This window comes from Lonchura striata, chromosome 1 (assembly GCF_046129695.1).
Source record: "Lonchura striata isolate bLonStr1 chromosome 1, bLonStr1.mat, whole genome shotgun sequence".
Classification (NCBI taxonomy): domain Eukaryota; kingdom Metazoa; phylum Chordata; class Aves; order Passeriformes; family Estrildidae; genus Lonchura; species Lonchura striata.
In genome coordinates this window covers 65,499,058-65,526,096 of record NC_134603.1, presented here as the reverse complement: position 1 = coordinate 65,526,096, position 27,039 = coordinate 65,499,058, and the positions used below count along the sequence as shown (strand labels likewise).

Sequence of the window (27,039 nt, the reverse complement as noted above, 5' to 3'; positions counted from 1 at the left end):
AAAAGAGTAACTCTCTTTAAAAAAAGTAACTCTCTCTTAAAAAAGTAACTCTATTAACAAATCAAAGTACTTATGAGAAGTCAGTGATTGCAGAACTGTTTAAAGAACCACACTAAACCTCCTTATGATGCTTATTGCACTACCTGTACAGCATAATGTATTATAGAACTTCCAAAAGTGTGTCTTGGAAGAAGCTCTAAAGAAATAGTTATACTATGTTGATCCAGATAATATACACATATTCTATTTTAAAAAATACGTGTGCCTGTGTGTATAGAGACACACATCATATCCACACCAAGAGACATACACATATACATTGCCAAACACACAGTCTTTATCTACTCATCTCTAAATGTATTCATTCAGCTTGTTTGGGGATAATTAAAGGCAAGGAGCATTTACCTCAATGTTTGTAATGACCATTTCTCTGACAACATAAGCAATTGTGCAGTCTTCAGAGTGGCACCTGACACGGAAGCAGCCATATTCCATCACATCTGGTGGATCAGGCCAATACTGATGACATTTGGTCTGTAAAGAAAATTAGGCACACATCAAGACTGCTGTTTACAAGCCCTCCCATTTCCAGCCTTCTTTCTTGTGCTGCAGTTCAGGAAATTCAAGGAATAGTACAAAATCTGTTTTAGTTTGCCGGTTAGATTTTTTTTCCATCCAAATTGAAAAATAACAGGACAAAATAGGTTAAGTTCTCCATAAACTTCTGGTTAAGTGATTTATAATAAATATTCAGGCAAATTTGATGCATGATGCTTTACAAGAATGACTTCTCAAGGCATAATGTGGGAGAATAAAGATGGATTTATTCTGTCTTAAAAAAAGAAGTGCAGGGATTAAATCTGAAATTAACTTTAGACCTCTAATAGCAGGTTACAGCAAAGGCAAGGCCCCAGTTCTCTTGAAAGTGAACAACATAAGGACAAGAGGCAACTGCATAGAAGCAACAAGGGACATTCTGAATAGATGTTGGCAAAAAAAAACTTCCATAAAGCAGGACAAACGCAGAAACAAGAAGCTCTATGAGAATGTGGACTCTCCAGCTGTAGAAATTATTAAAACTTTGATGCAACACTGCAACCTGCACAAAGTTCAAAAATGTTTTTGTCTGTAGCTTTTAAATTGAAATTGAGTAGCATGAGCTGGAATTTTTGGAAAGTTAAATTTCTTAATTTTACCTTTAATAGAGCTCAATTTTCAGAGGCTTGAAATCCAAATTATAACCATTATTCCTGAAAGTTTCATTGTGGTAATTTATATTAACTACTTTTTCTTTCATATTTAAGCCAAAATAGTGTATTAATTTCTGAAAAAAATGAACATTACTGTGGAGAAAAAAAGCTCTATCATACAAATCCTAACATTATTGAAAACAGCCTGGAATGTAAAACTTTCAGGGACTAGGAAAACATTTGGCATTTGCCAATGTGGATATTCTTGACAAGAATATACATCTTTTTCTATTCCTGAAAGTTCACCCACAAACTGGGCAAGTCTAAATAATTTCTGAAAGCAAACAAAACTCATAAATGTATCTAGTGTACAAAGGTACCAGAAGGATGATTAGAAGCTATAACAATTGCCTTGAAGTCTCAAACTAACTGTATGAAGTCCAGACTATTACTAATCTGTATTCCTCCTCAATACAAAGAAATGAATACAACAATACAATCAAAAGATGAAGGGAGAATGTCAGGGGATGTTCAATAACATCTGTTTCCATGAGCAGCTACATAATGTGACTGTGGTTGGAACCTGATTGTTGCTTATGTGTATTTCCTTACATCTCAATCTTTATGCTTTATGTTTAAGACATAAAATACTCACTCCCTTGCTTTCTAAAAACACTGGCTTTTGACTGGGATGCCAGATAAATTTGATAAGGTAGGACAGATCACAGATTAAATACAGATAAAGGCTAAAGTGAAGGCATACAGGAGTCACCACCTTCTCCACCTCTTAAAAAATCCAACTTCTGAGTTTTCAGCTTCTAAAACTTTAAAACCAATACCTTCCCATTTAATCTAAAAACTTGGTTTTTAAAACTACAAAGGGCAAATGCAATCAAAATACACCAGATTTTCACTGTGCTATTCTAAAATTCAAGGAGAGACATAATTTTTCTAAACATAATTAAAATACTTATCAGAGCAATTCTAGGAAGGAACCTGAGATTTAAATAAGTAAGCTAAAGTCTGACCACTAGTAAATATCACAATAGCAGACTCCTTTTTACAGCTAGACTACAAGGTTTGCTCACCCACTCAATGCTTCCAGACATTTGCAGAATCTTTTGGAATCTGCCACATGGAGGTCAATACTCAGGGAGAAAAACGACAGCACCTAGTACCTGTCTGATCAGCACAATAGAGTGAAGGCAGTGACTTCTGTTTGTCAGACATCTGGTTTATTTGCAAAGCAGCATAACAAAAAGCAAATTGAGGACTATCTGCTCTAAGTATCTGCTCTTATTCTTCTGAGCCTGGCCCTCAGAAGAATAATTCAGCTGAGTAAGTTGGCCTCTTTTAGGATTATTTAACCATAAAAATGGAAAAATTTCAAAGGTACAGCACATTTTTCAGCATACAAAGGACCTGGGCACTTACCCGTCCTCGTTCAGTGAGTGTTGTTAGCATGATGATCAGCGATAATCTGTGATCCCAGACTACTTGCCAGAAGTGTGCACACGTGTGTGGGAGAGGCCCCTGAGTAGCAATGTACCGGTTCACAATGCCAGCAGAAGGAATTTCCATCTACAGAGGGAAAGAAAAATCCTATGTTAAGTTCACTCTGACCACTCAAGTACATTTTCAACTTTTGCATTTCATTCAAGGAAGTTTTGAGGGAAGATGAAGGCAAAAAGCTAAGTAATAAGACAATAAAGATTATAATTTATGTGAAAAAAAATTAAATAATTAATTTAGAATAGATACAAAGCATAGATTCTATAGTCCTTCATGCTGAACTAGGAGCAGAAGATTAACAGTGAAAATGTACTTGAAAACTTGAAACTGCAAAGCTTTCTAAATTTTCTTTAATATTTAGTAAGGAATGATGTCAGGGTATATACACCAAAGGTATAGCAAAGCTGTTTATTGCCTGATAGTAAACACAGGAAATTAATAATTGACTCTGTGTTTTAGGTGCTTAGCTTATGTATCTGACAGAAATATATACCCATTTTCCCCCTTTTTTCCCTGACTCTCAGCCTACACTGGATTGATTAGGGAAATCAAGGCTCTAGTTTATTTTCTGGATTCTTCACAGGTCATATTAGGTCTAAGCATTAGGTCATAAGGGGTTCTAGAGAGAAAAAAGGCTTAGTTTTATGGAGACAACCTCAGCATTTGAAGCATATGGTAAAATAAAATAATTTTTACTGGTTAAAAACTCTGCACATATCACAATGTATCACTACATAGTAGCACCCACTGTGTATTAGGATGGTCACCTGTTTCACAATAGATGCTATTTTTTAGGTTATGAAATTTTATATCTTTCACATTTACAAATACCCCAAATTAAAACAAAATATCCTTATTCCCTAAAAAAGTCAATTTTTTTCTGCTTTAGTAATATAGAAAGTAAGTAAATGCAGATCTCTGTATGACTTACATTCACATAATTTGCATTAATGTAATCCTCATCTCCTTGCAATATTATCCTTGTGGCATCATCTGCACACACAAAAGAAAGAGGGAATAAAATTAGCAATTAAGAGACATACTTCCCCTCTATTAAGTTAAAAAAAACCCCTGAGGACTTGCAGAAACACAAACAGCAGAATATAAACAGGATAAATTACCTTTTAGAAAATAAAATGACCAATTACATGACTTTAATTATATAATGAAATCTTTAATCAGCAAGTTCAATACAGCAGTTTTAAAAAGCAAAATAGGCAGAAACTGTACTTTAGACTCACAAGGTAGAACATCTTTGTATCTATTCTTGTCCATATTCTGAGGTACCTTTGCACATGTAACAGCCAATCCTGGTTTCCTTCTATAGAGTTGCTGCAAAGTAGAATGAAAAATTATAGGATTTTGAGGGATGTGATTATTCTATACACACACTACATTCACACAAAAATACATAGACTGAAAAAAAATCCATATTTTCTTTAATGTTTTTTCTATCTTAACTAACTTATCTTTCCTAACTTCAATGTATCACAATCTCTTAACATGTGACTTTGCTTTTGGGCCAACCCCTATGTTGCAGACTTTATCTGGAGTAAATGGACATATGAAATGGGGTATATATAATATGTTTATAAACAAAATTTTGACATTGGTGTAAGGTTAATGGTTGGACTCTATGATCTTGGAGGTCTTTTCAAACCCTAATGATTTTTGCTTCTATGTATATCAAACAAGACCAAAAAAAAGTACAGAGGGGAAACAACAACAAAACCAAACAAACCCACAAGAACTGTAATTATACAACTATAGCTTTTGTGTATTAAATATACATGAAAGCATCTTACAACTGAGTTATTAATATGGCTGTGCCAGAATTTTACATCCTTCACTGAACACTTACCAAAGAGTTTATTATATATGAACTCACATATTTAATGAAAATTTTGAATATTGTTCCATATATAAAATGGAATGAAACAAATAAGAGGCTAAAATCCCCTACTTCTGGTTGAGAGAAAAAGAGCAACACACAAAAATATTTATTCCACTGAGATTTGTTGGACCTTAAAACTCAGTATTCACAGATCACTGCACTTTTCAACTTATACAACATAAACAAGCCATGTGAGAAGAGAACTTCATAATATATGTAATGGAAAAGCTTCTGTCTAAGTCAAGTTCCACTTTACTAGAGCCAGGTTGCAATTTCTGCTTTTTTTAGGAATACGAGGAAGAATAATTTAAAGTCAAGTAACCATTCTTTGAACTTCATTGTTGCCTGGCAAATAGACATTTGCTATTGACAGATTTATTAAATTCTGACTAAATGAAGGAAGATATCCTGAAAAACTTGCTTAATCACAGTCTACTGGCTAATTATTGGCTATTTTACTAAAGTGAATGAAGAGTTTCAGTCACCAAAGGTGATGAAGAGACACTGCCATTGCCTCTGCTTCTGAAGATCACTAAGCAATGAACTTGAAGCAAGAAGATCACTAAGCTGTACCCTAGTATATTAGATTTCAAAAAGCTTTTGCATGTTTTATGTAAAATCCTTTTATAAACAGTGCCATAAAAATATTAAATATAGGATCAAATATCCTATGAAGTTCACTACAGGAAACTTGTGCACAAATTTGACAATTAAGAAGGTATTGAAACCTGAGTTCACATTTTTGAGCTACTGCTTCAATAGCCAGTTGCATTGCATTGCATCCAGTAGTGTGGATTTTGGAAAGCAGTTATGAACCATTGTCTAGAATTCCTTAAAAACAGGGGAATTTTAAATCTCAGAAATCATAGAAAGAAAGGAAACCTCATAAAAAGAGTGGTTATACAATAAACAATACCACAACACTTCAGCAGTTACCATTAAATTTTCCAGTGTAAAAAAAAAACAGTAAAGGAAAAAAAAAATCAAAAGGGGAAGGAAATTTTATTGCTGTTCTATAAGTTTTCAGTGACAGAAGGGGTTACTGCAGAACTCAATGCCAATTTTGTAAACCATAATAAACTAAGGTTTATTCAGAGCTACTACAAAAGTTTGAATCTATAACAGTAAAGCAACCACAAACATCCATACTGCACCCCATTGCCATTAGAGAAGCAGATGAATTATCCTTTGAAATTTCTTATATTAACATTGAAGGAACTAATTTAATAAAATATGAAACATTTGATTAGCTAGCTTTCTGTGGCCTTCCTTCCTAACACATTGAAGAACAGAGAAAAGGAAACAAGTACAAGAATTACTTCTGTCAAAATCCCACTACTCTATTCAATTAAACAACTGCAAAAAAATACTGATTTAGTGAACTTTGGGTACTTGAGCCAGAAACATATTAATTTAAATACATTTTTCTCAGCAGATGGTATTTGTGTAAGACTTAAAACTCATTCTTCCCTATTCTAAGTGGTGAAGTGTGAAACTAATGGGCAAGTCAAATTGTTGCTCTCTTGAGATAAGATTGAACAGGAACATTGAGATTTGCAACTAATTACAACCCCTCCATTAGTCGCTGGTTACAGCTATTGTTCTACACTAACAGCATTCCAGAGCTGACTATTACCTACCTCAAACTGAATAAGGACTGTTCCACTTTCTAACCCTCTTCTTAGCTGCTCCATAGACTCCTCCAGTGTATCACCTCCATATTCAGAACAGACAGGAAGAATAGATTCTGGCAGAGTGAGGGAATCAGCTTCATCTTCTGATACGGGCTCCACAAACTGTTTAACTACTGAAAGATGTGTATGAAGTTATAATCCTTTACTTAGAGCAATAATGTGTTTTTAACAGATATAAAAGTTTACCAGCTTGAAATAACAACAGAGTTGGCAAAACCTCAGAAAAGCAAATAGCAACACATTTAATCACATTTCTTTTTGTACTGCATTCCTGTAGAAACTATAAAGAGTATGATGTCCCTAAGACCTTTCTGAAAGAAAAACTCCAAATGCCCATTTATGAAGGCAAAGAACTTGAATTCCTAGCACAAGGAGGTTTTTGCAACCTTGTCTTACCTAATGAACTGCTAAATAGGCTAATGAAACACAGCATCCACCATAGTAAAAAACAAGGGAGCTAGAGAGCTTTACCAAAAAAAGTGTAGATCATAATCAATGGAAATATCTCTACAAGAAACTTCTATCAGTTTGGACCTCCAACAACAAAACAAAGGCAAAAATCCCTTCATCACATTCCTTTTGACACAATTATCTTTTGCAATTTCTTATGCTAACACTGAAGGAACTAATTAAAGCTACAAAGAATTATTAGTCCATTTTCTACAACATTACTTGCTATTGAAGAACATGACAAACATTAATGAAGTAATCTGCATAGCAGTTCTGTCCCTATGAAATGTATTGTAGCACCAGACATGTCCAGCTGTGATTACCCTCTGCCATGATGGGAACAGTTCATACCTGCCAAACTTCAGAGAATGGGGAGCTGGTTATGCTCATGCCTATAAAAAATTACTCGTACGGGGCCACAGGTCATCATTAGATAAAAGCAGATTTCTCTTATCTGCAAGTTGGAAGGGAACTAGAAAATTAAGGGAAAACTAAATGCTGCATAAAGCCAGTGGAAAACAAAATAAAGAGCCCCTCTATCTTCTTAGAAAAAAAGAAGTTTTAAATAAAGCCAATATTACAGAAGTACATATCACTTAGGCTGTTTAATTCCCTCCTGTTTCCTAGTAATGCCTAATCCCTTCAGATTTTTATGTCTTCATGCAATCAGAAACTGTGTAATTGTGTGTGCTAATGTCTTACCATAGCTTTTAAGAAAAGCAAATAACCAATTAAGAGTTTGACATCATCCGAAAGCTCTTGGGATCTATAGGTGTTTAAATATGGAGCAAGCAATGCCAAGCTGGATGAGTTTTCCATTTTTAAACATAAAGGCTTAAGATCCTGCATATAAGATTGTCTCCTCTTTGCAGGCAGCAGTTCTGCAAGCAACCAGCACAAGTTTATCTCAGTATTGTCACAAAATGTCTACTCCAAGAATGAGGCGAAGAGTAGATTTTTTGACTTGTTTCATCACATAATTGTGCAGGGGAATCGCCCATGAGTTTTTGCGAATCTGCAATTGGGGGGTTTTAAAATTATGCTTTCTTTACAAAAGAACCCAACACCCCACATCACCAAAAAAAAAACTTTTTCAAGGGACTATTTATTCTCACGGATTTTCAGACCAAAAAATAAGAAATTCTAACTTGCTAGATTCTTTGTTGCAGTGGTAAGAACCTATATAGTTTAAACTATTTGTACTACTAATTCAAATTTAGTGAGACCTACTCTTTGCACACACCTATTCCAATGCACTGAGAACATGTTTATGCAAACAGAAGAGGGTACATCACCAAGCATAAGAGCAACAATTTCAAAAAACATTAGAAGTGAATAAAATTAGTCCAGTTACCTTTCCTCCTGACCAAAAGTGCAAGCTCTCTTGTGTGAGATTCTCTGCTGGCTTTTATAAACATGACCACCTGGTCATGTGTGTGCTCTGAGATATCTCGGCCATTAATTAATACGATCTGATCGCCTTCATTCAGCTTTGGAATGCATTTATCAGCCTGTTACAAGACCAAAGAAACACATTAATGTCATCATAACCAGTTGTGCAAGCAGGAACTTATCAGGATATTAAGTACATAAGCAAATGTAAGCACAGTTCTCTGGGCGAAGTTTCATATTTTGTATCATGGGTTCTATCAAAGCTTTCAGCTCTAAAGCTCTCATGCTTCAAAGCTTCTCCATGACAATAAGGAACAGTTCAAACAACATATTGATAGCATTAAAAGGAAATCACATTAATCAAACAGCCATCATCAAATTGCTCTCAAAGATCTCTATTTCAAACTCCAAGTGTCAACAACATCTGAATTTCTGGATAAAGTGTTCTGGGTACATGACAAAATCCAGTTCACTTTTTATGCAGTGAATACTAAGAAGTCCAAACATGATTTTATGAACATGATTTAAGTAACATGACATTCCCCAGGCATGCACTTTTTAAATTTTAAAGAAATCCACACACATTTAATATCTCTGTTATTTTGCAGAGCTTTTAGATTTAGATTAACTGCTGGACTACAGGGCTTTTTTGGCTTTTTGTTTCTGCCACAGTTCTCTGTATGCTTAGCCCTATGTCCAGCACAAAGCAATTAAAGCTATGGCCAGAATATGATGATGATGATGCTACACAGATGTCTCAGGGACTAGAGCAGCTCTTGCACAAAGGAAGACTCAGAGAGCTGGGAGTATTTAACCTGGAGAAGGAAAGGCTCAATTATTACAATGATCGTGCAACGTACATAAATACTTAAAGGGAAGACACAGAGAGGATGAAGCCCAACTCTCAGTGGTGCTCAGTGACAGGATCAGGGACAAAAAGCTCAAATGGAAATGGAATGGAAAAGAAATCAAACAAACACAGGAGGCTCCATTCAAGCATCAGGAAACAATTCTACTGCTGTGGTGACTAAGCACTCCAGCAGGTTGGCCAGATATATTGTGGAGTCTTCCACCTCGGAGCCCTCAGAAGCCATCTGGATATGGTCCTGGGCAACTGACAGTAGGTGATTTTTGGGCAGAGGGCATTGGACAGGAGGTCCTTTCCAACTTTCTGTGTTTTTCTAATATGAATATGCAGGATTCTACAATCTTTGAGTGACAAGTAAGGTAACAATTTTATCATCATCATTATCCTAATCTTTATTTTGTCTAGGAAGTCTCCAGCTACACAAGTGATACACTTATATAAACACTTAATTTCATTTATTGTATGAATGAGACATAGACCTTTATTGTTTTTATTTTTTTTATAGGTGTTCCCTGTATTTTCTTAATAGCCAGCACAGGTTCCCTGGATTTTATTCATCCATTATCATTAGCCTTACCAAACAACCATTACCAATCCCCTGTGAACAAGATATTAAAATTAGATTCAATCCTGATTATGACCTGCACTGATGGCTCATAATATATGGATATTACCAACTCGTAAATAAGAGATGGAAAGAAGAAATTATAATGAAAAAAATCATGAAGATGAAAAATGCAGAATAAAAAAATACAGGCAAGAATATGAAGGAAATTAATTGGGAGTCATCTGTACCAGCAAACAAAGTTAAAGAAAAGAAAGCTTAAGACCTGTCTTACTGTCAAAAAACAGATAAAGAAGACAAGAAAGAAGCAAGAGAGAAGAAAGATGCATGCAAGAGGAAAAAAATCCCATGCAGAAAAACTGATTAAAAATTTAAAGAAGGAATAGTTGCCCCCAACTTTTTCCATAGAAATAAGGAAATAAAATAATGAAGGATAGGGAAGATTGACAAAGATTGACAATTGACAAAGATTGACAGTGAAAATGTAAACAGAAAAAGAATGGGAACTAGGAGCAGCCATGATGTTCTTCAACGTTGATTTAACTAGGTATTCACAGGTCCCTAAGAACACGCTTGCCATATTTCGTACAATTTACAAAGGCAAGAATAAAGAATGTAACTATGAATGACTGAATAATTGAATCACTTTTAAATATTATTAAATTATTCTCTCTGAAATATAAATATTTGAAAAGATAGGTGATACAAAGACCATATAAGGTCAGTCTAGGAGAGTCAAAGAATGGTTTCTGAGCTCCTATATTTGCCTATAATTTAGATTTCTTGGCTGTCTTTAGTACAGATGGAGACTAATATCTTTGCTCAAACAAACTTTGTTAATCATGTGATATGCTAATGCATCAGCTCTCTTATTTGAATAATCTGACTCTACAAAATATATATCGAAGGAGAATTAATTCCTCCTACACAAGCATAATTTATAGATTTTTCAGAGTCTGAGCTTTTCCAGGCAATTTATTATGTCAAAGGCTCTCTCTCCTATTGATACACCCAATGTGTCATTTTATACTAATTACCTGCTATTGCTGCAAGGAGCATGCATGGCTTTTTTCCATCAAAAATTCTATTAAATAAAACAGTAATGACCTCTTTAGCACCTGAGAACCTTAATACTGTTTCTGAAAAAAATCTGTATGGAACTTTAATTAAAAAAACCACTCAAACCAAACAGATGAAATAAATGGTTGTTCCTTCACTAAAATATGCTTGCACAAAAATTTTGGGTACTCTGTCCTTCACTTTTTTCCCCAGCATACTACATTACTGCTTTATTAAAGGATTTTTTAAAAGAACTTTGGGATGGGTAAAGGAAAATGCTGCCTTATTTTGGGGAGTAGATTTGCTTCCCCTCCTCTACAAAAAAAACCCCACATCTTTTAGTAGGAAAGTGATAAAAAGGTCACCTATAAACCTGAGAAACAATCTTAGCAAATAATATTGCCAAATAGCATCCCTGAAGACAGCTTACAGGGTGAATCTAGTGGAAGTTAAAATAGGAGAAATGAAGGTAAGGCATAACTGAGCTAAAATAATATCAAAATGCATTCCACAGACTTAAATTTGAACTTATATCAGCTACATTTCATTAAACAGTAAAGAACAGGTAAAATTTTCTTTATGGAAAACAATATAATCAATGTTAATACTGCTATTCTCTAAAAATAAATGTATTATTTTCCTCTTGCTGTAACATGACGTGATTTCCCTAACACTGCTACTGAGTATTACATACTGGATATCTGTTTCCAATTTTTTTCAGTCACTCTTGTCCTTGCCTGTGAGACCAAAGGGAGGCATTTCAATTAAGCATTTAAAGTTGGAAGTCTAGACCTTTTTCAATCCAAGAGAAAAAAATCCAGATCGATACTTTCCAGAAGACCAGCTGAATCTACCAATGGAAGTGACTGTCTCTGGAGAAACATCTTTCATTCTCTGACTGCAGAATGAACCTGTTTGCCCTATCTAATTTCAGAATGTCAAATCACCATTAGAATATTTGCTAGGTTGACCATGAAATGTCTTAGGAACTGTTTTATTTTCAATTCCTGGGTGTAATTATAATTTCCTACCAAACATTTTTTCAAGTAATTATTATAGTTCACAAAGGAGTGCTAGGAACCATGTAAGTCACACCAAAAATCATAAATGTGACAAAAAAATAACTTCTCAAGCAATCTGTTTCAGCTGGATTAGCATCATGATATTCAAATATCAGCCCTGTGAGTGTCTATCAAATTTCAGAAGAGTCAGAAGATTCAGAGTGCATTGTCTTTTTAGGATTAGGTCAGTAATATTTCCTAACAAGTCTCCACTGAAATTATTTTATGAGAGTTAGAAAATATAGTTTGGAAAAAGGCAAGTGAAAAAATTTGATATAACATTTGTCCTCACAAATTTATGTAATAATTATTTAGAAAAAAAGTTTTAAAAGATTCTATCTCCCTATTACTATATTACAATTCAACAGGAGAACTCAATGACTCTGCTGATTCTTATAAACATTTCACCTAGTCTATAAATATTTCCATAAGCGAAACATCTATGGCAAAATAGGAGCAGAGCAAACAAATGCTCCCTTTTTATGCTCCCTCTCTCCTGCCAAGTACTCTCCCATCCTATAAATAATTTGAGCCCTAAGGATTTCCTCAGCCTATTGTTGCTAGCTTAGTCAATAACAATAGCTTTTTTCCCCAAGTATTTGTCCTGTCCTGACCACACAGAAAATTATTTTAACCACACATCCTTTGTCAAGGAGTTTCACAGGTCTGCTATCTTCTGTGCAAACAACTTCTTCACCAAACATGAAGAACCTGACCTTCACAAACTTAATTTAGCAGTACATATTTCTGCTGGAATTCCTTTGTCACAGTGCTCCTAATCTTGCAGATCCCTACTACATCTTTCTCAATCCAGCTATTTTTTCTAGGGTGCAGGGGCCCAAATTATTTACTTCTTCAGTAAATGATGTTCCTTTTCCCCAGTTCTTGCCCCTCATCAAGCATTTTCCAGTTCAGGATACACTTTTTGAGATTATGGGAGAACACAAATATTCTTTCTATTTTTATCTGGTTTGACAAACTCTTCCATATCTTTTAATCTCTGGTTTAAGAAATCACTGGTTAAACCAATCCCTAACGAGACCAGTTCTGCTGCTATCTCATACTGGTTACAGGTGTCCAAATTTCTGTCTGTACAGACTTTTGAGAGGTGGAAGGAGTAGCAATGGAAGGGGTTAAAAGCCTCAAGAATTTACTTACAGGTGACCCTGGAGTTATTCTTGATACCAGCAGTGGCATTTTCTGATCTACTCCACCCTAGAGGAATGAGAGGAATGTCAAGTAAATAGTAACCATAAACCTACCATTAAGCATAAGCAGAATTTAAAATAAGTAATTGCTTATTTTCTTTCTATATATTTTTTTATGCTGTGTCATCATGGAAAGGGTTGGTAGGACTGAATTTTAATTAATAAATGGGGAATTATAGGGTGGGTTGTGGTGTTCTTAAATGTACCAATTTCCAGTAAACTAGATTGGGTGTCTCTTTCAGGCCATACAATTTAATAGCCAAAAACAGATAAAATTGAACTTTTTTTGTAACTCTGTGCTTGAAGTAAGCCTTATTTAACACTTGGAACTTCCAAGGCAGACAGTTTTTTTAGATTTTGTGACAAATGTGCAAGGAATCTGGTAGGATCAAAGATCCAGACAACTGTACTCCTTTATTCTCTTTATATCACCAATAAATAGCCAAGGTAAAATGACGAAACTCTGCTCTAATCTTGTTATTATGGCAAATTTATAATATTCAGCTTAAAAGAAATTTCAGTGAGGGAATGTAAAACATTTACTATAGTCAATTATCAATATTAATTTAAATTTTCTTCACAAATTAATTTTCAAATTTTCCACATTATTTCTAATGGGTATAATTAAACTGAACAGCACAAACTATTTAAATTGTTTTATAATACAGAGGTCAAATTTTCCAAAAGTCAATGTCTTAAATTAGGCTTTTGAGTTCATATTTCAGCAGCAAAATAGGCAGTGTGCCTTGGATATGTGCCATGCCCATAATATATGCAATTGAAAACAAGAGAACTATTAGATGCTTGTTTCTGTAAGTGTTGCTTTAGCACTTAAGAGTCAGGCTGCCACTTTTAAAACTCTCAGTCCACAGGACATTCCTGTAAAATAGACTGCTTTCTCTAAATCATTATACTAAAAAAAACATGAAGGAAAAGTATCTTATCCATACAGCATTTAAAAATAATTAAAAGACAGCTGGTTTACCTTTAGATTAAATCCAAACTTCCCTTCTTCATCTGGAATGATACGCACCAAAAGTAAATCTCCCTCTATTATGTCATTCTGCAATATATAGAAAAATAAAGAAAATGTTCTAATTTTTAGAAGAAGATATCAGCAAATTAAAAAACAGTGCAACCAAATTTAGAAATGCTGAATAAAAATGCCCTACGTAAATCCACCTTTGAAATAGGAAGAGAATATGGTTGTAGAATATAACTATGGTAGTAACCTTTTAAGTAGTAAAAATAACAACGCACGTTTTCCGGTTGCTCTGTCCTAACACTGTTACTCTCATCTTAGCTTTCCTTCCCAACTGATAAATCCTACTAAAGTTCCAACCTGTTGTCATTAAAAGCTTTGGTGCAACATATGAATAGAAATTATTCTATTCCAGGAACTATGAAGTGACCATTTTCCCTTGACATTTCTCCTTTAATTAGGTGTATTTTTATGCAACAGATCCACAGAAAAATTACACAATAGAATGCAGAATTAAAAAGTGTCAGCACATGAACATGGTGGAAATGATAAAACTAATTTTAGTTAGATGTTTTAATTAATTGTAGGTGCCCACTTTTAGCCAGAACCCCTATGGAACAGGCTGGGGAAGAATGATCCACTACCGTAACGTTAGCAAGGAGCAGCTGCTCTCCAGCCAGGTCAGAACTCAAAAGGATGATGTTTAGCCATCCTTAAGAGATGCCTGGGATAAAGCAGAGCTGTGCCTGCTTTTCAGACAGATAGCAACTTGAGTTAGCTGATATTTTTTTCCCTCGGAAGAAACAAGATTTAATCATGTAAGGATTTCTATTCCACTAGGAACTTTCCCTGAAGTTTCTAGAATTCTGGACACTTTGGAAACCAATGTATGTGGTTATCTTGTCTACCACACAACCTTGGATAAATGAGTATTTAGCAACACGAGCTCTACTCTCATTACTGCATAAAACATGCCCATCCTGAAAGATAGCCACCACTTTGCGCATTCTCAAACCCCAGTTCCAAGTCACATTCACTACTAGTTCTGGCTTTAAGAGCACCCAAGTGCACATACCTTGTCACAGTAGTACTGACTGGAATCTTCCATCAAGCTGCTTTTTGTGAGGTTGTCATATGTTTCTAGGAACTGCTTATCCACCCCTTCCAATGGGTAAGAGCCAGAAATGTTGCCAACTCCATTGGGAGACCGAGCCAAGCCTTTAGGTGAGAGATGGGTCAGAGAGCTCCGTGTCGGACTGTTTCCCAATACATTCCTTTATTTTGAAAAGATAAATATTATAAAGGTACTGTTATCCAGATTCTTAAATTAAAAGATTTAAAAAGAGCAAGTTCTAAGAGTTATAAGATTTAACACCGCTTTTTAGTGGAAGTGCATGGAAACAGGATTGGAGCGTGATCTAAGCCTATCATTTGATCAGTGGACATCCAGAAAAATGGACAAAAATTCTGGAATAGCAAAATATTTGGATGCTAGCAATGAAAGGCATTGTTGCAGTGGTACAAGAGTTCCAGTAACAAATGGAGAGGGATGAACTGCGAGGGAAAGACATTTCAGTTGCCAATTCTATCCATAAAAAATCTTTTGCTGTGATTCCACTCTCATTCCTGAAAAGCACTTTTTTTAAAGATTTCTCCCTCTTACAAGTACAATTTCAACCTTATCCCTGTGGGAGAAGGCAGTTTGCAGAAAAGCCAGGGTAAATTCTCAGAGAAGCAGGAAATGAAGTGACAATGAAAGGTTTAATTGCAGTTGAAGTATTGTCCTAGGCAGTTATAGCCACACAAAAGGATTCGGAACTAATTTAGGGTACAGATCTGGCATTCAAGAACTTTAATGTTCAATGACAACAAAACTCAGTAACTAAAACCCCCAAATCTGGGAACTGGCCAATTTTCCTGATGGTTCTCCAGGAGTTCCCAAACATTCATTTAGCTACATTCCTCTTATAAAAAGGATGATATGCAGACCTCTCATACAACAAACTCCCTTCTTTAATTGGACCAAACTCAGGGATACCATACAGACTAACAGCTCCATCCTTATAAATACTACCTAATGTGAAAATATCTGCCTTAGGGAAAGCTCAAGGTATAGCAACATTGAATTTTGACAGTGTTAAAGTGGCAGAAGTACATGTCTTGCCAAGTAAACCTTGGCATTAAACTTTCTAAATTCAAACAAATTTGAATATTTCCGCTGTGGTATTTGTCAATATATGTGAGCTTTTTTGAACCATTTCCAGCAGCCATTTCAAGCTGTCAATGAACAAGTAATTCTACACTCCAAGGAGTGTGGCTTTTGACATACAAAACTTGTATTGCAGCGAACTTCGACCTTGAAGCCACTTGTTTTTGAGCCTGTGATAATCTGATCACAACAAACACAAATGTCCTGGAAGATGCCATCAAGGAAATGTATTCTTGCCATAATACCTCTGACTTTCAATTACACTACCTGTACTTGGCAATGGCAATGAGGTATTTCATGCAACAGTTGCAGTATTTTCAGTTACTACAGCAAGTGGCACTTTCTGAATGTATACAAAGTTTCAGGATGCTTTGAAGTAGTGAATTATAACTACACTGTCAAAATTCTAGTTTTATCTGGTAGCTTCCAAGACTTTTCATTATTCTGATTAAATCAATGTTAAGCAAGGAGGAACACTATGTATGTAAATGTAAATCTATGTTTTCAGAACACAGTCCAAAAAAACGTTTAACTTACAAGTTGAAATTACAGCCCATATAATGATTTTTCAATGAAGAAAAGAAATTGAATAATACCAGAAGAATATGATTTCAGTCAATGTCATCTGCCACTATATAAAGAGTCACTACATAAAATTACCAGTGGATTTTTGCATCATTAAACTTTTGTAACAGTTTCCAACCAACTTTTTTTGTTAATAATGATGAGAGATCTATTACAACTTAAAACTCTTCAAATCCTGACCCCAAAACTTACTTTTTTCACAAATCTTTACAGTCTTCATTGATTTATACATTTATTTGTGTCTTTTAATCATACAAAATCACTACTTTGAAAAGTCAGTTGAAATTACGTATTTCATTGTTTATCTTAAAGAGATAAGAGAAAGCATAAAGAAAACTCACTTTGGTGATTCTTGTTCAGATGACCTGGTAAAAAACCACAAACACAAAACCAACATGAAATGAACATAAGTTAAATCTTCAAGAAAACAAGAATTTAACTCTGATTAAAAAAAAAAAAAAAAAAAAAAAAAACCAAAAAAACCTGCATAAAAGCCAAAAGGTGTGCTCATAATAAATTAAAGAATACTTACCCTGATGGTGAAACTCTGAATCAGATAACTAGGGAGTTTATGAGACACTCAGCAAAAATCCCAGGGCAGCTTTTGATACAAACCCAATACAGGCAGCACATATCTGCTACTGCAAACTATGCAGGAGTTTACACAGGCAATTATTTAGCCAGACACACTACATCATTTTAGAAAGTTTTAGATGCGGATTACAATGACTACAGATGTCACCGACAGTATTTTATAAAAGTCAAAATATGGCAAGATCTTTATGTTTATGTAGCCAGAAATGAGCACAGGTGGCTTCAGAAGCTTGACATTTCCAATGCTTATTCTCATGAAGTGAGAGCAGAGAAGATGTTGACAGAAAACTTTGAGACAAAGTATAATGAAAGTAGAAGTGGTTATAGCAATGACGACAATCTAGAATGGAAAAGAAATTCAAATTTGCCGTACACAGCATTTTCCAATGCATTCAATTAACTTCAACAAAAATCCCCTGAAATAGCAAGCTAAATAATATGACATAAATTAAAACAATAGCAGTGCTACTAAGACAAATTTTAAAGTAAAAGTTACCAAAAAACGTGCTTACAAAGCAAAGTTTAAGGCAGATGGAATAATTTTACAAATTCATTTAAGGAGTGACCAAAAACCCTGGAGTGGTATATATCTGCACTAGAAAAAATATGTGAAGTAGTTCAGTTTGAAAGCAGACTTGCTGAGTTGCTAAGTTATAGGAGGCCATTCACAGTATACAGTTAAATTTTCAAATCGTGCTCTCTAAATCATCCTTAATACTAAGAATTACATACTACATTTCACTAAAATGTCAGTAAAAATGGCACCAATATCTGTCTAGTTAAGATTCCTTGTATGTATTTTGACAATATGAAGAAATTCTTTGAGATGCAGAGATAGTAAACCTTGATTCCTGAGGAATTTTGGAGGTTTGAGTTCTGTGTACTTTTAATACTTTTAAAACATTAAACTTCTTCCCCTTTTATTGCAGTCATATCGAACTTCTGACCCCACTGACATTCATCCCCATTCACCTACTAATATCTCTGGTTCTGTTTGTCCACAATCCCTAGAGAATTTTTACCCTCCAAGTGTAAGCAGATCCTATAGGAATGCAAAATCACCTGCTGCCTGACCATCCCACATCTAAATAGGACAAATACTGAATTTGTGAACTCCTCAGTGAGAGGACAATGTAATCTTAAAGTTTTGGGATTTTTTTCCCTGCCTAGTCACTGGCTTTCACCAATCTTGAGAAACTTTGCATGTTCAAAAACTCATCTCCTACATTACATTTGATTTCATTGTCCAAATATTCTCAAGTGGAAACAGAGGCAGAGGGGCTGTGCAATGACATAAGCCTTATTTCCTTAGGAAGTCACACTAAAAATAAATAAACATTGAATTTATTTTCATTAAGCTAATGGATTTCCTTGTAAGACAAAGAACAATGAATCTGTACATCGTTTTTACATTTTGCCACAGGAGATCTGCAGCTCTATTACCAAATTCTGCTCAGAATCAAAATTGCCGAGTTAACCCTTTTAAGAGTTGTCATCAAAAACTTACAGACATAGAAGTGTGATGAAAATCAATACAATGACCTGGTTTTAATATATTATCTCAAATCTATCTTCCCAATAGAAAGAGACAGTTTGAGAAAGAAAAAAACCAACTTGGGCTTTAATTCACAGACCTTCTATAAACTTACAGTAAATTTTTCATTATCTCTACCTTTGGAGACTTGCTTGAATGTGGGATATAAATTCTTAGTACTATTTGATGGAGACTTATTTGCTAAATTATTGCACTTTAAATCAAACACATTAGCTCTAAAAAATTAACTGAAAATTCTGTAACCTTTTAAACTGGGAAGAAACGTGGCCAAATATTTGACTGAGAAAAGTGACCAGTGTCTGAAAGAATTCATCAGAGACAGCGCAGATGTGTCTTCCTAAAGTCCTCAGTAGGTCAGCATGCTAGAGCTGCAGAATTTTGCACCCCAACACAGTTAAATAGTTTTTCTAGATTTTAATTACTCAACAATATGATAAAATACCTTAAACATTAATAACTAGGTGATTTTTTCAGCTACACAGTGTTACACTAAGCCATCTTCCTCATTTCACAACATACAAGGACTGTATTTTACGTCAATGAAAGACAACACTCACCAGACCAGCCATTCAACTTTTTCATCAAGGAAGAGAGCCCTTCCTTGCAAGGAGATTAAGCTTTCCATTGGTGCAGCAAGCAAGCAAACACTTCAAAATTTCAAGTAATTTCTCTTCCTCCCTTCACAATATAACTATAATCATGCCATTATCATCTTGCATTCAGTATGGATTGATCTACTGACAATTACTTTTAAATATAGGTCTTTGCCCTGAGAAGTCTAACTCTCCTCTTTTGTCAAAAGGACAGAATGGAAAGGTTTTAAGGAAAGACCCCTCCTCCTCATTTTGGTGTGACCTACCAGGGAATTCTGCTATTTTGAGAACCAAGGATGACAAACTACAGCAGAATAAAACCCCGAGAGAAAAGGGTCAACTGAAACAATAGCACTGTAGCAAAACTCCCCCTTTACAAACAACTGAAGGAAACATCTGTAGGTTTTGCCCTTGCGCTGTTCTTGAAGTTCTTAAAGCTTCTTTCATTGTAACACCTGCAGGGTGGGGAAAGTGAGTATGCCAGCACTTCCATTATCACAGGGTTTTTTACTCATAAGGAAAATAAGTGGAAGGTACTTGCAGGAACACTTTTCTGCTGCCTTTTAAAGGAATTTATACACAGAATATTCAGCATTTCTATGAAGAAAATGACTGTGTAAGGTGTCACAAGTTTTTTGTACTGTATAATTAAGAGAACCACTACAGAAAACTTGAGGACTTCATGGCATACACAAGCTTTCCAGTGACTTCTTATAAATTCCAGTTATTTACATTTGTAAGCTGCTACCATCACCTTAAAAGGGATACTTTGTTACTCTGCATTGTCTCTAATGACTATACCCAGTTTACTGGCTTGCCAAGAAAGTTTCATGTGTTTTATACACAGCAACTGCTCGGATTGCTGCAAGGTTTGCCTTATCACAGATTTTCAATTCAACTTGGAGATTCTCCATTTAGATGCAAAATTATTGCATTTTGAACTGGCAAGGAAAGTGTAGTTCATTTGAATAAGGATATATTAAAAAAGCAATGTTTGCATATAAGCAAAATATATACATGCAGTATTTTCATGTATATTTGGGTGGAAAAGCATGAAAAAGTCTATCAATAGGAGCATTATAACTCTAATTTGAAAGTAACTGAAACATTCCCAGCTCCACTGTCTAGTATTAGGATATGTTTCTTGAGGAAGGCTGAAGTACACAAAGACAATAGAATTTTGCCAAATGCAATAGATTTCATAGAAACAAAGAAATTATTGTATCTGTGTATGATAAAGTAATAAGGATAAATAACTGTTTAAAATATGGAAATATGAGGGGGGGGGGTCACTTATTTGCAATTTCCTACCCAAAAAGTAGCTATGGGAACTCAGCTGGATAAATCTGAAGAGTACTTTTATCAACAGTAAAGCCTTAAAAAATAGTATTTTAGTTAAACTAATGATGTTCCCATAGTACATTCACCAAAGCTCACCATGCAGCCACAGTTATTGTCTACCAAATGCTAAGCTAAAAGAATTGAACAAATGCAGTATCCGTTTAGGAAATCTATTTTCAGTGCAATACCTTCACCAGATGATGCATCACACTCACACTAGGAACATATGTGCACTTCCAGAAATTCATAGCACAGTGCAAGTGAATTTCCGTTTTGTATATTAGTTCATCATTTCATTTCCTTCCCCTCCAACTCTGGGGCTGCACACATTATTCCATCTGTATCACTAGCAAAAGACAGTTTACAATGTAAATTAAAAGATGCTTATTGCTTTGTAAGTATGTCAGACAAAAGTTTTTGAAGAGATATATTGCATTTATAACAACAAGAATTTTAGACTCAAAATAATTTATGGTGGAAGGGAACCTGAGAGGTCACATAAACTCTTATTCAAAGAATAGACATCAAAGCTAGATGAGGGTATTTGAGTCCTTGCCATGTTGTCTTTTGAGATTTTCCAAGGATGGAAATAACTCCACCTTTTTGCTGATGTATAAAAAGGCTTGAATAATCAAATGTGATTTCCCACCCCTCCACCACATTATCTCTTGAGCATCTCCCTAGCTATAACTTGCATTGGTCTAACGTTTTTGCTCAGCATCTCCAAGAAGAGTTGGCTCTTTATTCTTGATAATCTTTTTGGCAAAGCAAGGCAACAATGCGACCAACCCCTCCTCACCTCCCCCAGCCTTCTGGTTCTCATGCACCATACGCTTGCACCTGTGAATAACTTGCCAGATTTATCTCATCAATCAATGTATGACTCTAAATATACAATCTATACCTTCTCACCTGTCAGGAAGCTTTTCTTGCTGACTGTTACTATACCTTATCACTTAAGAAATATGCTATACAATAATCTTCTTTCTGGTTAGACAGAAAATTTCACTAATGTTTTCTGTTAGGCCAGCATACCTACTCTAAAAAAGTACCAAAACACTTGCTCCTACACAATCTGCTGTTCCAAATCAAACAGACATGTTTGCTTTATTTAATTACAAGGTGAACAGGAGAAACTGAATACAAATCAGATAACAAGACTCTCCTCCACACAGCTTATCAGGTTACTTTTCCAAGCCAATAAGCCAGTTATTTTTTCTCTTTAGCACCTTGTATAATTCTACAAAACCACTGTGCTGGTTTCGGCTGAGGTAATTTTCTTCACAGTGTCCAGTATAGGGCCCTGTTTTGGATTTGTGCTGAATTGTGGTTTGGATTTGTGCAGGGCTGATAATACAGAGATATTTTTGTTATTGCTGAGCAGACCTTAAACAGAGCCAAGGTCTTTGCTGCTTTTCATACTGCCATGCTGGTGAGGAAGTTTTGGGTGCTTGGGAAGTTGGCAAGAGACACAGCCAGGACAGGTGACTCCAACTGACAAAAGGGATATTCCAGATCATATGACATCATGCTCAACATATAAAGTGAGGGGAAGAAGCAGGAAGGAGGAGAATTTGGAGCAATGGAGTTTGTCTTCCCGAGTTACTGTTGTATCAGGGGGCCCTGATCTCCCAGAGATGGCTGAACACCTGCCTGCCGATAGGAAGTAGAGAATTAATTCCTGGTTTTGTTTTGCTTCTGTGCTTGGCTTTTGTTTCCCCTCTTTAACTGTCTTCGCTCATGGGCTTTCTAGCTTTTACAATTCTGATTCTCTCTCCCTGATTCCATTGGTGGGGGAATGAGTGAGTGGCTTTCTGGTGCTTGGCTGCAGGCTGGGATTAAACCAACGCAAATTTATATATTGTTCCTGAACAAGTACCCTCCCCATTCAGAAAAGTGCATTCAAAAACAGGAAGAAAGGCATTAAGAGGGTAAACAACAGCTATACACTGCAAACTATTTCATCTATAATATAAAAAAAGCAATTTAAAAACATTTTAAAAAGCAGAAGCCTTTAAACCTGAACTTATAAGATCAACAATAAGCTCTTCCCCTCATTTAAGGGAAAACAACTCCTGTACAGGTAACATGATTATCTAAGATTATCTGAACTGCCAAAATAGATTACTGCTTGTTTCAGTAATCCTTTGCATGCAACACCTTCTTTTCTTAAAGAAACCCAAGCTTACAAACATTCAGTTAAGGGACAGGTGCAGGTGCTGGCCACAACACAGGTCTTCCCACAAAGCCAGATGAAAACCTGAAGTCCATGAACCAAGATGAAAAAAGTATACTACTTTTTTATACTGAATGGTAGAAAACCATGCAGCTTCCTACAGCTAGGTTCTTGGAGGTTCAGAGCATTAAACAACACAGTAGTTTTCAGTTTTCATTTCTCATAATTTATTTGTTTTCATTTCTCATTGCCTAATGAAGGGTGAGCATCTGCATCACGTCTCTTGTACCCAAAGATGCTTGAGAAAAAGGAAAGGAAAAATGAAAACAAGAAAAAATAAAGTCCAAAGATCCTTAAATAGTATTTGGTTACACTGGCTTTAAGTTTTCATGGCGACCTTGGTATTTCAAGTTCACCAAGTGTTTAAAAAGTGTATTAATGAAACATTTAAAATTACATTTTTAATTCACACCAAACTCCTTAATATAAAGACACCAGTGAAATCAGTGAAATCCTTATAGCAGCTTAAATTTTCACTTATTTATTTGAGGGTAAAGGGCAGGCTACTTTGTTTTAAGGAGTTTTTTTTTTTGTTTTTGTTTGTTTGTTTTTGGTTTTGTTTTTTTTTTTGCTTCTTCTAAGAGTTCAAGTATGAAGAGAATCCTAAACATATTAAGTTGCACTTTATTATTTTTTTTTTTTTAAAGCTACCAATGCCAAAAACCAGACCTTGCACTGGGTATGGCCAGTGCAGCCTCTCAGGAGAAAACCCAAATACCTGATAAAAGATCAAGCATGTCAAAGTACACAATTCCAAAACAACTCATCTACTGCCCCAGTTAAAACCAAATTTGATTTACTGCATAAATCAAGGATGTTTTGGAATTTCCCAACCTGATATTGAAACAATGCCACATACTTCAGTATGACTATTTTATTTTTCCTGTACCTTTTCCCCCTAAGTGACACAGTAGCATACAGATCAGAGTGGTGTCAGGGAAGGCAAATCAGCAAGGATGACTTGTTCCTCTACATCTGTGAGTCTCTCCTTATTCCAAATTTGGAAACTGTAGTGGTACCCTTATCAAGACAGACTGCAACAGTGGTAATCTTCAAGCACTATACCAGGCTAGACAAAGCAAAAATTGCAGTAAAAAAGAATTCCCTGGACAAGTCCATCACTCTGCCTTTAAAAATAACCAGCTGAGGATTAAACCTGTTCAATGTGTGGCAAAAGCCCAGGGGAAACATCCATATTTAATACTGAAGATATGCAAGGTAAACTTTTTTTCTAACAAAACAGATTTAGCTGATAGGGTAGAATTTCATCCATCAATACAGCATTCATAGAAAGAAAGATTTTAGTACACAAACATTCTTAATTTCACTTTCCATCTTTCAACAAAGGAAGTGAAGTAATAACTGCTGTAAGACTGCAAAAAGAAAAAAAACTGGAATGTGGACTAACAAACTTCAGTGTAGAGAAAAAGTGGGGGTTTTTTAATGGCTACTATTTTACCTCAATTGTTAAAAAGAAATTATTAATGACTATTTTACTTCACAAATATCTAACAGTCAATATAACAAAGGATCGTTTATTCCAGTCTTCTTCCAAAACACACAAATTGAATTTAATTACTCAGATTTATGCAGGCATTTTTTCACTTACCTGCAGAATATCAAATATTATAAACATACCCAAAAAACTGATAATGCATTTGGGACAAGATGTAAGGAAAAAAAGCAATGGTTTATATGTGGTAGTAACAGTAAAAATCTCCTCAGTGAGTGATATTACTCTGATTCAGCACAGTCACTAGGGCTCAGAAAATAAATGAATGTGCTATTTTCAAATTTAGAACATCCTTTTTTTCATTGTCTGAGAAAAGGCATGAAGGCAGGAATTTCCACTCCATTCTCAGTAGGTATAAGATAACTGAAATAGGAAGGAAAGAAAAAACTATAGGGGAAGAAAAGAAAAAGGAAAATAAAAGAAGTCCTACAATGTACTAGCTGACAAGACACAATTTGCCAGTCACAAAGCACAGCATGGCAACATAATTTTCTGTCTACAGCTTCTACCCTCCTCTTCTTATGTCTGTCTCTCAGTATTTTAACTCAGAAAATACTTCTAAGAGTGTATCATCTACAAACTTTAAAACACAGCAAAGACACGGTTTCCTATCTATGACTATTCACAACATCTAAAGGTCTAACTTTTATGTATTATCATGGCTACTACTGCCATTAGTACTAATAAATAGTACTAAGGTTCAGCTGTCTTCCAGTCAGAAATATAGAAAAGTGAAATGACAAACTCAAAATACTTAATATATTCAAAAGAGTGACAAAATTCAAATAAGTATACATGCCAATTATTCCTTTTGTTAATTGAAAACTCTCTGCTGTAATGTAGTAATAATATTATTACAGAATTCAAAGCTATATTTAATACTTGTGCACTTTCACAGAGGCAGGTGAGTCCTACCAGCTTCCATTAAGACATTGCTTCTCAAAAGACACCTTGCCTTAAAGACACTAGGCATCACTAAAAACCATTTTTCTTTTGCAATGCTACATGCATTTTAATACATAGCATTCTCCCCAGCTCCAAGTTTTAAAGTAGCTGTTTTCTTTTTGAGACTGAAAATTATTGACTTAATACATTATTTCTGAAGCTAATATTGTGACAATCTGAAGTTATTCATTAAGAGAAGAGTGTAGCCATACATATAATGTAATACATGAACAAGCAAATAATCAGAGAGCGCAAAGACAGGTGCTTCAACTCCCAGCACCAAACCTAGCAGCTGTTAAGGCACTGCAGAGCAAACAAAGTAGGTCCTCAAGGAATACAGCCTAAAAGCAGACACTGCCTTTAGACAAGCCATCAACAGTTCCTCTGAAGAAGAAAAAAATGGATGACCACCAGCATTATGATGTTCTTGTGTATACTCAAATGCAATACCTCTTTCAACTGACAAAGCTGAGCTGATGATGTGGAATGTGCGTGAACTCTCAAAAGAGTTCACTACAACCTTCTCCCCATAACAGAATTTCTGACAGATAGGAAAGGGTTGCAAAAGCTACTAGGAAACAGGATATAACAGATTTGAACAGACATGCTGTCGTGGTTTGCCTTAGTACTTCTTCTAATTTTATTAACAGCTCAACTACTGTGTATTGTTCAGGGATGAAGGGTTTGTATGCTTCTGACTTCTCATTTTGCATCATGGCATTTGCAGTATAGCAATTGGTCAAAAAACAGAACTGTTTGAACTCATTGTAGCATTACAACTGATTGTGACTGTTTCACACTACGTCTCTTTTGGTTTTTTGTTTGGTACCTTTAAAAAAATCAAAATATAGGCAATGGATTGTTTCCAGAAGTCCTTACCTCCTCTGTGGACTACGGTTCTGAGAGAACTCTGAATCACTGTCCTTTGATGTTGGAGAGCCCTTATATGTGTAAAAAACATCCTCCGTTTCAGTAATATAACTAATCTCGTTTGTAAGGTTATCTACAGATGAGTGTCGTGGTTTGCGGATTTCGTGACGTAGTCTAGGACTCCGCCTTAAAAATAGAGAATACAAACACAAGCAGGAAGATTAGAATATTTCATGAAACTTTATAAAAGAAAAATTTCTATCCTATTGCAGTTATGATCTCAATTTTCATACCAGGCCTACAAGTCTCACTTCAAATTATCAATTTTTAGGCATTCTGTATGGTATACTAGGCAATCATATACCGCTAGGTTCAGTACACTGAACTGATCTGTGTTTCTCCCTCTATAAAATGCAATTTATATTATTATGCTTTAATCATAGGATAATTCTGGTTGGAAAGGACTCATGAGAGTCACCTAGTCCAATCTTCTGCTCAAAGCAGGGTCAACTAAGGCCAGAATAGACTGCTTAAGGCTTTTTTCACTCATATCTCAAAAAATCTGAAGGATGGAGACCACAAAACTTCCCCAGGCAACAACTGTCCATGAGGTGAAGTAGTTTTTCCATTATATCATGACAAAACCTTGTTTGTTTCAACATATACTTGTTGCCCCATTCTCTCACTGTGCAATAGTGAAAAACCCAGCCTAATCCTGTAGCT

General features: G+C 35.2%; 1 protein-coding gene across 1 annotated transcript in view; it reads right to left on the bottom strand.

Annotated features, from left to right (window-relative positions):
• The window catches only part of PTPN3 (protein tyrosine phosphatase non-receptor type 3), a 115,907-nt gene that overhangs the window by 12,627 nt on the left and 76,241 nt on the right, over window positions 1-27,039 (bottom strand). Inside the window, exons 14-24 of the mRNA XM_021528763.3 lie at window positions 26,326-26,502; window positions 17,011-17,034; window positions 14,951-15,149; window positions 13,879-13,956; window positions 12,844-12,900; window positions 8,095-8,251; window positions 6,237-6,403; window positions 3,944-4,034; window positions 3,634-3,695; window positions 2,625-2,771; window positions 406-534 (exon numbers count right to left, since the gene is read on the bottom strand). Coding sequence (XP_021384438.1) covers window positions 406-534; window positions 2,625-2,771; window positions 3,634-3,695; window positions 3,944-4,034; window positions 6,237-6,403; window positions 8,095-8,251; window positions 12,844-12,900; window positions 13,879-13,956; window positions 14,951-15,149; window positions 17,011-17,034; window positions 26,326-26,502 — 1,288 coding nt within the window. The remainder of the gene's footprint in view (window positions 1-405; window positions 535-2,624; window positions 2,772-3,633; window positions 3,696-3,943; window positions 4,035-6,236; window positions 6,404-8,094; window positions 8,252-12,843; window positions 12,901-13,878; window positions 13,957-14,950; window positions 15,150-17,010; window positions 17,035-26,325; window positions 26,503-27,039) is intronic.